General features: G+C 48.2%; 1 protein-coding gene across 1 annotated transcript in view; it reads right to left on the reverse strand.

Moving 5' to 3' along the window:
- Window positions 1-9,839: 9,839 nt before the first annotated feature.
- The window catches only part of Ttll11 (tubulin tyrosine ligase like 11), a 239,613-nt gene continuing 237,133 nt past the window's right edge, over window positions 9,840-12,319 (reverse strand). Inside the window, exon 9 of the mRNA XM_051185303.1 lies at window positions 9,840-10,160. Within this exon, the coding sequence (XP_051041260.1) occupies window positions 9,883-10,160 (278 nt within the window). The 3' untranslated portion in view covers window positions 9,840-9,882. The remainder of the gene's footprint in view (window positions 10,161-12,319) is intronic.

Here is a 12,319-nt window from a genome sequence, read left to right on the forward strand (position 1 = left end):
AACCACATTGGTGCAATTTTAAAATGCCTGTACCCTCTGACCTGGTAATTCTCCTTCTGGGACACATGATCCTTGTACATAAAGTCAGGATGTGTGTATGACAACTGCCACTGTGACACTTCATAGTAACAGCTAGCAGCAACGTGGATGTATTGAGTAAGCACTGATGAAGAGCCGGGTGGTGGTGGTGGTGGCACATACCTTTGATCTCAGCACTCGGGAGGCAGAGGCAGGAGGATCTACTGAGTGAGCTCCAGGACAGCTAGAGCTACATAGAGAAACCTCGTCTCAAAATAATAAATAAATAAATAAATAAATAAATAAATAAATAAATAAAGTACCAGTGAAGAAATTGACAGTATGATAGGTAATTATAATACTTGTGTAATGGATTCTACCACATCACTAAAAAGCTAAGACCCACCTCCATGTGTGTATCATAATACAGAGTCGTGTATGTATCAAAAAACAGCATTGGGTTAAAAAAGGCAGAGTTCTAGTTGGTGTGTACAGAGACACACGTGCATATATTCATGTACAGACAGACACACACACACACACACACACAGCCTAAACAGACCACAGAAAGCCCCTGATGGTAGAGGGGTAGGATAGGGGCATCCCCTGTCACCACATGCCTTTAAGCTGTGCTTATTTTAGTTTTAGTCCTATATATTGTGCTGGGTGTTTTGTTTTGTCAGTTTGACACAAGCTAGAGTAATGTGGGAATAGGAACATCAGTTGAAGAGATGTCTCTGTTAGATTGGCCTTGGCGCATTTTCATGATTAATGACAGATGTGGGAGGGCCCTGCCCATTGTGGGTGGTGCCATCCCTGGGCGGAGAGGAGGTAGAGAGTTGTGGTGGGGCTCATCCCTGGGTCCCATAAGAAAGCAGGCTGAGCAAGCCAACAGGAGCAAGCCAATGAGCAGCGCCCCTCTGTGGCCTCTGCTTCAGTTCCTGTCCCGACTTCCCTCAGTGATGAACTGTGATATGGAAGCATACAAAGAAATTACTTTCTCCTCAAGTTTTTATGGTTTTATCATGTCAATAGAAAGAAAACTAGATTGTGTAATTTTTTGATGCCACAAATACAGTTTACTGATGTGTGTATATTTATATACATAGGCATATGTGTATACATGCATGCTTATGTATTGTATGTATTGTATAACCACAAAAAAAAAAAAAAAAGAAAAAAAGAAAAGAAAAACCAAAAACAAAAACAAAAACCCAAAAAACCCAGGCAGTTACGCTTCTTGTCTTCCATGCATGTGGGTTGATTTTAGGCAGGGTTTGTTTTGAGCTATGACTTTTCATGGAAGTGCGTTTCCCAGATACAGCAAGAATCAAAATTCTCAGCAATTACTTTTAAGGAGAGCATTGTAAAATACACAACACACATATTTTATGAAGTAAAGTATATGGAATGTGGGTGAACATTTTCTGGGTGATTCAAAACTCTTTGTCCTGAATGAAGGCCCCTTTGTTTTCACAAGAAATGATCTGATTTGCAGTGTATGTGCATGCGTGCACATGTGTGTGGAGGTCAGAAGACAACCTCAAGAAATCAACTTCCTCTGTTACCATGTGGGGCTGTGGGCTAGAACCCAGGTGGGCAGGCTTGAGTGGCAAGTCCTCCGCCCACTGAACATTTTGTAGGTCCCCAAGGTCTCTATGTCGTCTTCCCCTCAGTTCAGGTGCCACTTCACAGGCAGTGTGTGAATACAGAGGAAAAAAAAAATGAGCAAGAGGGGCTGGAGACAGCTCAGTGGTTAAGATCACGGCCATTCTTCCAGAGGACCAGGGTTCAATTCCCAGCACCCACTGGGCAGCTCAGCTCACACTTGTCTGTAACTTCAGTTCCAGAGGAACTGACACTCTCACACCAATGCAGATAGTAAAGTTAAATAAGCTATTTGTTTAGAAAATGATCAAGAGTGGCAATGGGGACAACAGTTGGGAGCCTGCACTGTGTAGGTAGTATCTGTTGTTTGCAGGGCCAGGGGCCAGGCTTGGACCCACACTGGGGGAGGGGGCTGTCATAAGGCACTCTGCTCACACATCAGCACTTGGAGTCAAGAAACTATGACCTGCAGTGACAAGAGCAGTGGCTTCCTCCTTTCAACGTCACACGGAGCCCTGCACAGTTTGTGTGACTCCCTTTGCTCAGCTATCAAATGGGAACAATGCTACAATGGCTGGGTGACTGGCAGGCAGGAGTCAGGAAGTTTGTCAGGACAGACCCACTTTCCCCACTCTGGCCTTCCCACCCATGAAGCCAGGCTGCTGGATTATTTCAGCCGAGCTCAACCATTCCCACAGGTTAGGCCCCATGGCAGACTCCATGGAGCAGGGGGTGACCACGGGAACTGCTGGTGTTTCCTGAAATTCATGGCTTCATGGAGCTGAAGCTCTTTGGAGAATCTGACATACTGCTATGGAGGGAACTTCACCACTGACCATTCATTCACTCACTCACTCATTCATTCATTCATTCATTCATTCATTCATGCATATGTATGGGGATGTGTGTGACATGGTGCATGTGTAGAGGTCACAGGACAAGGCCATGTGGGTTATCAGTGAATTTCTTAATATGTTGAGCCATTTATGTGGGCCCTGGAGGCCCAGATCTGAGACTAGACTCAGCATTAGCAAAGGGCTACTGTGGGCAAGTTACTTCAGCTCCGCATGTCTCCCCAACTGCACCCTGGGGTGGGGTGGTGAGGATACTTAGCCCTTCACTCCCACGAGGGTTCAACCACAGATGTTCAAACCTGAACTCAAATGAGTGCATCTGCAATGAGTAGGGACAAATTCTTTCCTGGTCCTTAACCCCCACGTAGTAACAACTATTCCTACAGCACTTTCATTATATTAAAGATTATAAGTCTGGAGAGGTTTTAAAGTATATGGAAAGACAGTACTCCATTTTACCCTAATCAACTTGAACATCCTGATGGTCTTTGAATCAATCAACTTTGGATACCGTGGGCTGTGTCTAGTTGTAATGGGTTTTCCATATGCTGGTGTAGATAGGTGTATGCCACACCCTGAGCTGTAAGATCCCATCCACCATGAGAGTTGTGGTAAGGTGTGGTTCATATGCTAATGTGCATGGGTAGCCTAATTGAGCCTGTGGCAGAGTGTAGGTGATTCTCACCCCATATTACTCTCTTCTTGGGTTTACAAGACAGTGTATTTCCCATTAGACCAGCAATTGGGTCAGGGCCATATGACAGGATGATGGCCAAGGCATATGTGTGGAGATAGAGTTGGCCTTGGCCTGAACAACATCCCCAGATGACCCCCTGCCCTGTTTTCTCCAAAAAGCTTGAGACCTCTCCAGAGAGGGAAGAGCCTGGGTTCGAAGCAGCTAGAGCCCCCTGGACTATCACCTACCCTAACTATGTGAGCATTCCTGGGGAAGCTGCTGGCACCTGCCGGCTGGCTCATTTCAGTTCTGCCTAGGCTGACTGAAATATGAGCATAGCATTGAACAGAATGCAAAAAGTTACGGCACTTCCAAAGCTAACACATGAAGGTTCAAGTAAGTGGCTGCTTCCAACCTGTCAATTTGTGGCCTACTTTGCCCCAGCAGAACCAGGGACAGAACGTGACCCACTGAGGCCAACAGCTGCTGACTCTGGAAATGGCTCAGGGCAGGTTCATGTACCTGGTAAGGAGCAAGTTGTTACTCCTTCAAATTGATTAGAGTTACAAATGCAGCATGAGGCTTCAAGAGTCCCCAAAATGGCTAAGCTGGGGGAGAGAAATGCCTATTGCAATGGACTGTCCCTTTTTTCTGAAATTCAGCTGATGAATGCTTCCTCCAGCAGTGAGGAGGAGGGGCCTTTGGGAAGTCATTAGAGCATGAACAGGATTGGTGCTCTTTGACAGGACCCCACAATGCTCTCACCCTCTTTCTGCCACATAAGGATACAATGAGGAAGAAGAGAGCAGCCTGTATCTGTGCAGGCCCTCATCTGGACTTGATTATGCTGGCATCCTTCCTGATCTTGGAATTCCAAACAGGAAGAAATAAGTCCCCATTGTTTATAAACCTTTCAGCTGATGGCACTTTGCTTCAGTGAGCTAAATAGATTTAGTCTCCCATCCTATCTGGGGCCAAGCTTCTGCTTGCCTGGACCAGTTTGGTAACAGTACATCCTGGCCAGCAAGAGGCTGGTGGGGCTAGGGTAGGTCATGGCTGAACTCAGGTGGCCAGCAGAAGCGTCTGTGGTCATGACCTGGGATGTGTATTTTTTTCCTGGGTCTCTTCTCCATAAAAGCCTGGAGCTTGTCTCACAGATGAGAGTTGCAAAGATAGGAAAGTGCTGGAGGCTTTTTCTGTGTCTGTAGATGCACAGCACAGGCAATAGTTGTATAATGGGCAAGAGCTGGCTCCAGCTTCTGTCCTTCATGAAGAGGCTTACCTCACACCCCTAACTTGCAAGGTAGAAGGATAAGATCCCCCTTGAGACCCCTCATTTGTAAATGAATAGTCATGTATACAATTGTACAATGAACTCCTAACTTGGTGTGAGTGTGTGTGTGTGTGTGTGGGGGGGGTAATGCTAGAGCTGCTTGAATTAAAGACAGATGTGCCTCTCACCCCCCCAGGGTTATCATCAAATGCCCAGGGTTTAGGGGGAAGGCAGCTAGGTGAAGAGCCTCTCTGATCTGGACCGTCTCAATTCCAAGCCCCAGAGACATGTCCTGGGCACACAGGACCCAGCTAACCATGCCAGGGTAACCTTGCATGCTGTCCTACCATCCACCTTCCCCACATAGCTGGCTCTCTCCACAATACAGTGGAGTGACAAAGAGCCATGATCTGTGTGTGACACAGGAGCCTAGGACCAAGGAGGCTGTCGCATGGTAGGAGTACAAGGCATGTGCAGGATATCAATGTTCTGTGAAATATTGGCACTGAGGAGGATATCAAAGGGCCTACAGAGTTGTCAGTGTGCTCAGCCTTCCTAAGTGGCACAGGGGCTGTGTAGAACGCATGCTTCTCTGACGCCACTTGAGTGGGGGTGGAGAGTTCCAGGGAGCTGAGCTGGGGGTCTCGCTTTATTTTTAACTCTAGGCCATCTGCTTCCCACTTCCCACCGGGTGGGCCACAGTCTGGGAAATATTCAGAGTTGTTGAACATATGCTGCTCCCAATGCGAGGCAAGTGGGGGGTGCTGGGAAGAGGCGTGTGCGGGGGTGGAAGGGCTCTGTTCTCAAGAGCTGTGACCACCAGGTATGTGCAAGGGTGTAGGGCGCTTTCTCAGGAGTCGGGGCCACTAGGTGTGCTGGTAGTACTCATTGTGGCCTCCTTGGTGAGGCCTTGGCGTTTCAGTCTCTGGGGAGAAGTGACACAAGGAGCTCAGAGCAAACCTCTCAGGGTAGGTGCCTCCTAGAGTCTGACAGGTGGCTAGCTTCTAACAGAGCCCACCCTGTTAAGAGACTATCCTCAGACAGTTTGGAAGATTCCCCAAATCCTCCCTCTGACTTCCCCAGGCCTTCAGGGTTCCCTGGAGTCAAGATTGCTCAAGCAAACATCAACCATGAGATGAGTGAGTAAATAAATAAATAAATAAATAAATAAATAAATAGTGCCCTTTTCTTACCAATTGACTCATAATGAACAAACATTGTTCCCATCTCCCCACCCCCCCCACCCCGCAGGTTTTCTGTCCAAAATTACCACACAAAAGGAACTGTCAATACTTTGTAGCTGTTTATACAATAAGCCTATGGTTAGCAATTGCATTTTACAAAGTTACCAAGACAACTGAGACTGTAGCAGAACCTGGACTACCTGCACCATGAAAATTTAACAATTGTGAAAGGCTTTTAAGCAGTGGGAATGGCAGGGGGAGGTGGAGCTGAGGTCTCAGCAGACTTCCAGAAACCTCCCTTACCGACTCATGGCCTGGCAACAGTGCCTCCTGGCATTGCTTGCTCTCAGCATATGGAGACTATACCTTCTCTCAACAGACATTTGTGAAGACACTTCCAGGTGCCAAGTCTCCTGCCAGGCTCTTTGGATCTATTTTGATCTTTGCTGCACAGAAGAGGGACAGGTGTCAGGGAGGGCAAGTGCCCCATCCATGGCCACTTACCGACAGTGCAACAGACCAAGTTCGCACTCAGAGTCCCAAAGCCCTTGTCCTTCCAGAGGGGCTAGGGCCTCCTTTGGCATCTCCATTCTGATATTAAACCAGGGAGATATCTCTGAAGCCCCGATGGAGGCCTGGGGGCTCCTGATGCCCCAGACCACAGCCCTGGCCAGAGTCTGTGCAAATGCTTCCCCTTCCTGCAGGAGGAAATGTTTCCCAGGAGCTTCTGGGTGAGCAGGGTCTGCAACACAGAGCCACAAAGAGCGTGATTTCAAAATCAGACTCAGAAGCAAAATGCCAGAAATGAGGAAAATATTTGCGACTATCATTTTATGCTGAAATTCAGTGGTGCTCAGTGTTTGTGAATGTGGGTGCATGTTCCTCTGTGTGTGTGTTCGAGTGTGTAATTACTCTTGTGTATGCGCATGTATGTATATGTGTGTGTGTGTGTGTGTTGTGTGTGTGTGTGTGTGTGCTTCTGTGTAAGGGTAAACAGAGGCAGTATGTTTTTCCCAGTTAAAGTGAAAGCAAGACTTTTGGTCAAGATAGGAGGCAACTGAAAAGCATTTTGCAGAGTTTCTTTGTCTGAGAACAAGAAAAAAAATGCATTATTTTGTGAGAAATAGTGTGTGGAAAAATTTCACTAACATTCAATGAAACTGGAGAATGGCAAAATTATCAATGGAAGCTAGGTCTGACTACATTGCTCACTGGTGAATTTCCTTCATTGAGTGTGGACAGCTCTCTGCTTCTGGGAACACAGCTTGCAGAGAAGTGTTCATTGAGTCCTGAGCATCAAGAGAAGGCACCCAAAGTCAGCCCAGTTATCACTCACAGAGCTGAGTAATAAAGGACATTAATCAAGGAAGGAAGGGATGTGTGTGTGGTTGGGGGGGTGGTGAACCATTTTGGAGCAGTACTCTGCCAATCACAAGGCCAACTCCAGACATCTGAGGAATGGCAGGGGCCATTTTCCAGCCTGGAACTGTCTTCAAATATTTGCAGATGAAAGGCAGCTGGGGGTGTGGGGGGAGGGGGAGACAGTCACTTGGCTTCCATCTCCATGAACATAATTCAAGGAAACTTTCATTTGCTAGAGCCCAGAAGCCAGTCTGAAAGCAATCAAACATCCCACAGGCACTTCAGTTTGTAGAGATATATCCTCATTTACCACCCTTTTCATCAACTCTCTTGGCATTCCTAAGATACTGAGAGAGGGTGTTGTCCACATTTGGGCGTTTGAGGACCTGAAGTCCTTACAGTCTCCCTGGGCTTTAGGGTCTTCCTTGGGGGTCCAATCGAAGAATAAGAAGTCCCCAAGTCCCTAGAATTCCCAGGTATGTTCTGATGGAACATGAAATTTCCCTGCCGCATGGGCTGCCATGTCTGCTCAACTGGGCGTTGAGCAGGTGTCAGAAGGGCTGGTGCCATCCTTGTCTTTCTCTGGGTAGACAAGAAGAGATATTTAAAAGAAAACTTTGAACCATGAAGCACGGAGAAAAGAGGTCTCAGGAATAATCTAGAAAGGCATGAGATGTTTTCCAAATGCCCATCCAGCTCCACTCCTAACTAGCTAAATTCACAGCAGACTACCTTCTCTGAATGTGTGGTGTGACATTAGCCGGGGAAACGGTGGAATCTGGCTGTGGAGAGACTCAAGGATCAGCAAAGATATTGTCTACTCATGGGCTTATGGGACAGCCACCATGCTTGGGGAAGAGATCAGCCAATTGGGAGTCTGAGAATGTTCAGCCAATCAGCTCAGCGAAGCTGAGAAAGCCATGATCCGTGAGGGCATCCACAGCATATGTAGAGAGGGCATGTGTCTCCTCACCTGGAACTGCCCAGTTTCCTGTCACTTCAGCAATACCTCTGACCCTGGAGTCACAGCTGAGTTCCCACAAGTAAGCATGACAAAGAAGGGGGCCTTCTGCATCCCTGGACATGTATGGAAGAGCTCTTCATTCTGGGAGGAGGAGAGAATGGGAGGTAGCAGGGCTCTAGAACCAAACGGCAGGAGGAAGTTGTTTGCTATTGACCAGAGATCTGACTGCACCTGGTAGAGGGGTTACCAAGTGCAGGGTGGGGAGTCAGGAGCAGTGGCCTGCCAGGGTCTCCCTGCCAGTGAAGAAAGGACTCACTGTTTCCTGACAACAGATTCTAAGAGTTCTAGAAGGCCAGAGGTCAACAGCAGGGCTGAGGGTCCTTGTGGCTCCTAGGGAAGGAAGGGGGGTGGGCTTGATCAAAAGGCCCTTGAGTGGGGCCCCTTTCAGCAGGGATCCAAGGGCTCCCTGGTGTTCTTGCTCCCTCCAGGAAGCTAGGGAGGGAGAGAGGGACCAAAGGGTATGGGGGCAGCCCCAGCCTCCAATGGATGAAAAGCTGAGCCTCGTCTGCAGGCTGGGACTTAGGCCACACTGCTTCACAGAGCATGCAGCCCTCAGCAGAGGTCCTCCTGGACCTGCCTGGGCTCTCTGCCTTCCCTGCAGGAGGAACGAGCCATCTGCATTGCTTTCATTCCAGCCACATCAAAGTGAGTAAAGACAGAGGTGCCCCTGGGAAATGGGAGTAGGGGCAGACATTTCCTATTGTTCACTCTCATAGCAGAGTGACCCCAAAATTCTATCCGACAGTATCGGGGTGGGGCCAGCTTATCAGTAATGGGCTTCCCTAACCATCACTACAGAGTCACATCCTCAAGGGTGTGGAACCTCCCAAGGTCACGAGCAACAAACTGAGCAGCTCTGGAAGCACGGAACCAACAGGCATGGCATAGAGAGGCCAGCTCTCACCTTGAGTGCTGACATTTTTACATCACCTCAATGTGGCTGCAGTTCAACCTCTTGAACCCACTTCCCCTATGCTCCATGTTGGTACACTTTCTGAAGACTCATTTTGAGAAACAGTGTTGAGTCAAAGCTCTGTTTAATAGGCCGTGTAAGCTCCCGGCTGGTCAAGAAGGATCCCCACAGTAGACCATTTGAGAACACTGACTGCTCTGGTCTAGGCCCCACACACTTCTGCTTGTCCTGCCTCTCATCCGGGCCTTACATCCTCCCCTCTGACCCCCTCCCCTCACTCAGGGCTGACAGCACAATTCTGGCTGGATACACACTGGCTCTTGGCCATTGGGTCAGTGTCCCACCTTTGCAGGGGTCCCCTGGAGCCTTGGACAAGAAGACTGAGGAACCTGTTATTTCTTAATGAGTAATAAATCAAACACTGAAGCAACAGGCAAGTTAATGAAATAAGTGAGGTTAATCTGTTAAGTACACCCATGTAGCACATGATTGGGGTGTCCACCATCTTGATATTTCTACTTCTTTCAGAGAATGGGTAGAAGGAAAGAGATGCTGTGATACTGAGCTCTGACCAGCAGGCTCTCAGAGCCCTCAGCAGACCCTAGGTTTGACCTTGAATCCACAGTTCCTTGCTTTGAGAAGGTCTGTCCTTTCTTCCACCCTCCACTCCCCTGCAGCCTCAAGCACAGCAGAACTGTTCCAGATGGTGCTCCCCAGGAACCTGGGATAGTAGGTGCCATCTGTCACATCTCAGATGTCATGTCCACTGGTGACTCACAAGCAGGGTGGGTCACCGTAAGGTGCTGGGAGGAGGGTGGGCAAGAATTGGCCATGTGCATCGAGAGCCCTGCAGAACACAGAGGATTCCCAGCCATTGCAGCTAGAACCCTGGTGGCTCCCCACAGATCGGCGGAGCCTAGGGTACTCAGCCCCCACGAGCACACTTTCTTCCAGGAGGGCAGGGTCGTCTTCAGGACAGAGCGTGTCTAGAGTGAGACAGCTTGTTAGCACCAGTCATGCGGGGTGCAGGGCTGCCTGCAGCTGACTGGGTTGTGGGGTTCATCTCCTGGGGAGGACTACTTTGGGGGCGACGACTCCGGCCGCACACCAAGCGCTTTTCATCCAGCAGGGATAGGTGGTATTCACACAGGTCGATCAAAGAGGCCACCTGCTCATGCAGAGGCAACATCTTGAACTTCCTCTGGGCCAGGAAGAAGAAAGCTTCAATAAATGCCTGTAGACACATCCCTGTGGACAGAGAGATGCTGTCAGAGAACCATGCTCCCCCAAGGAGGCTCAACCCCAAAACTCAATGGCGAGCAAGAGTCATTCTGTTTGCCACACCTCCATTCTAGAAACTCCACTTGAGACCAGCACACAGGTACTCTGAACTTAAACAGATCTTAGAGATGGGGAAAACGACTCTCAGAGAAGTGAGGAGACCTGAGGAGGAAGTGGTGGTGCCTGGGTTTAAAACCTTGCCCAAATTTTATTCCTGGGTACCACGATGAACTGTATTCCCATGATTCCCTGCTCCTCAAACTTTCACCATTGGAGGTGAATACTCTCCATTCTGATGTGGGTATATTCAACCAACAGTATCTTAAGGTTACTGTAAAATTTACCTCACCGAGTAAAAGAAACTCACCCCCCCTTTCTCTTTGGTTGTCATGTTGTAAATGTGACTCCCCACCTTCCCCACCACTGTGTTGAGTGCTTGGTCTCCTGCTAATGGCACTATTTGAGAAGGTTTTGGAAACTTCAGTTTCCTTCTCGAAGAGCCTACCTGAAGGGATGTGGTCACTGGAGACATGCCTTTAAAGACTAACCCTTGTCCTCTGCCCCTACTTACTTTACTTGTGTTCCACAACGTGACCAGTCTCCTTGCCACACACTCCTGCAACCATGATACTTTGCTAAAGTATATGGGCCAAGCAACCATGTACTAATCCTCTGAAACTGGGAAGGTATCTACTCTTTCCTTCCCATTAAAGTTTCCTCGGGTGCATCTCAGTCACAGCTACATGAGAATAGCGAACATGCCAGTGACAGTTATGTTCTGTGATGTATGATGTACCACACCCTGCTCAAACATGCCAGTGATGGTTATGCTCTGGGATGCAGGATGTACCGTCCCCAGCGTGCCCTGGAATGCCCTTCCTGACTATAACTCACAAGCTCCTACCTGTTCTTGGGATTTGAGCTCAAAATTCCAAAGTTAGAATTAAGCAGGTCCCCTGGTACATTTGGGTTTTTCAGGGCTGGGTGTAGGATCCCAGGTCCTGTATATGCACCAAACATTCTACTGCAAAACTTTGTCCCGGTCCCACGTGCTTTGGTGTCAAGTGACAAAATAGAATTTAGTGCAGTTTCAGGTTGATGGGTAAATGAACAGAAAGTGTCCCTTGCCTCACACAGCTTGTCACAGTGTGGCTCACTTTTCACAACTGATTAATCAGTATGGAAGGTGCAGGTGTTTATCTGGGCCCATTGTTCTGGTAAATGTGTAGAAGGCAGGAGCCTTTGCTTATGGTGTCACTGGCCCCCACCTTCCCTGGCTTCCACTCACCTTGCCTCCTCCTCACCCCTCCAGTCCTTGGGGAACCTCTCATTGTTCTAGTAATGCTCTAGCTTTGCCTTTCCCAGAATGGCAGCCAATAGAGCTGTTGCCTTTTTAGGGTGGATTCTTCCACTTAGTAGGTTCTGTTACAGTCTGTCCATGTCTTTTTGTGGTTTGTTAGTGCCCCCCACCACTGCCCTTCCACATGATCCTCTTCCCCTCCAATTCCCTCCCCCTCCCCCAGCTCCTCCTCCCTTCTGCTTTCCATTATAGTCCATTCACTATTGGCTCTATTTCCCATTTCCTTTAAGTCCCTTCTTTCATTCTCAAGACCCTCTTTCTGGTTTTGCAGCCTATAAACACACTTTTATAAACACCACACACAGAGAATTTTAGAGTAGGCTCTACACATGAAAGGGTATGTGAGTTATTTTTCCAGGTCAATTGACTCTATTTCCTGCAAATGTCATTGTTTCATTTTTCTTTGTTTTCTTTACCCATTCATCCAGCATCCATGAACATCTGGGCTGCTTCCACCTCTTGACTGTTTCAAAACTTGGGTGTGCGAGTATCTCTGTGGGGTTTTGCATTAGAGTCCTTCGGGGCACATGCCCAGGCGTGGAACTCTAGGCTTAGTTTATTGAAGAAGTCCCGTGCTGATGTCCATAGTGGCTGACTCAGTTTCCACCTTGCCAGCAGCGAGGAAGAGTTCCTCTTCAGCATCCTCACCAGCATTTGTTGTCCTATTTATTTATTTATTTATTTATTTAGAGGCAGGGTCTCACTATGTAGCCTGGCTGATCTGGAACTTCTATGGAGACCAGGCTTTGAACTCACAGAGATCTGC

This window comes from Phodopus roborovskii, unplaced genomic scaffold, assembly GCF_943737965.1.
Source record: "Phodopus roborovskii unplaced genomic scaffold, PHOROB, whole genome shotgun sequence".
NCBI lineage: Eukaryota > Metazoa > Chordata > Mammalia > Rodentia > Cricetidae > Phodopus > Phodopus roborovskii.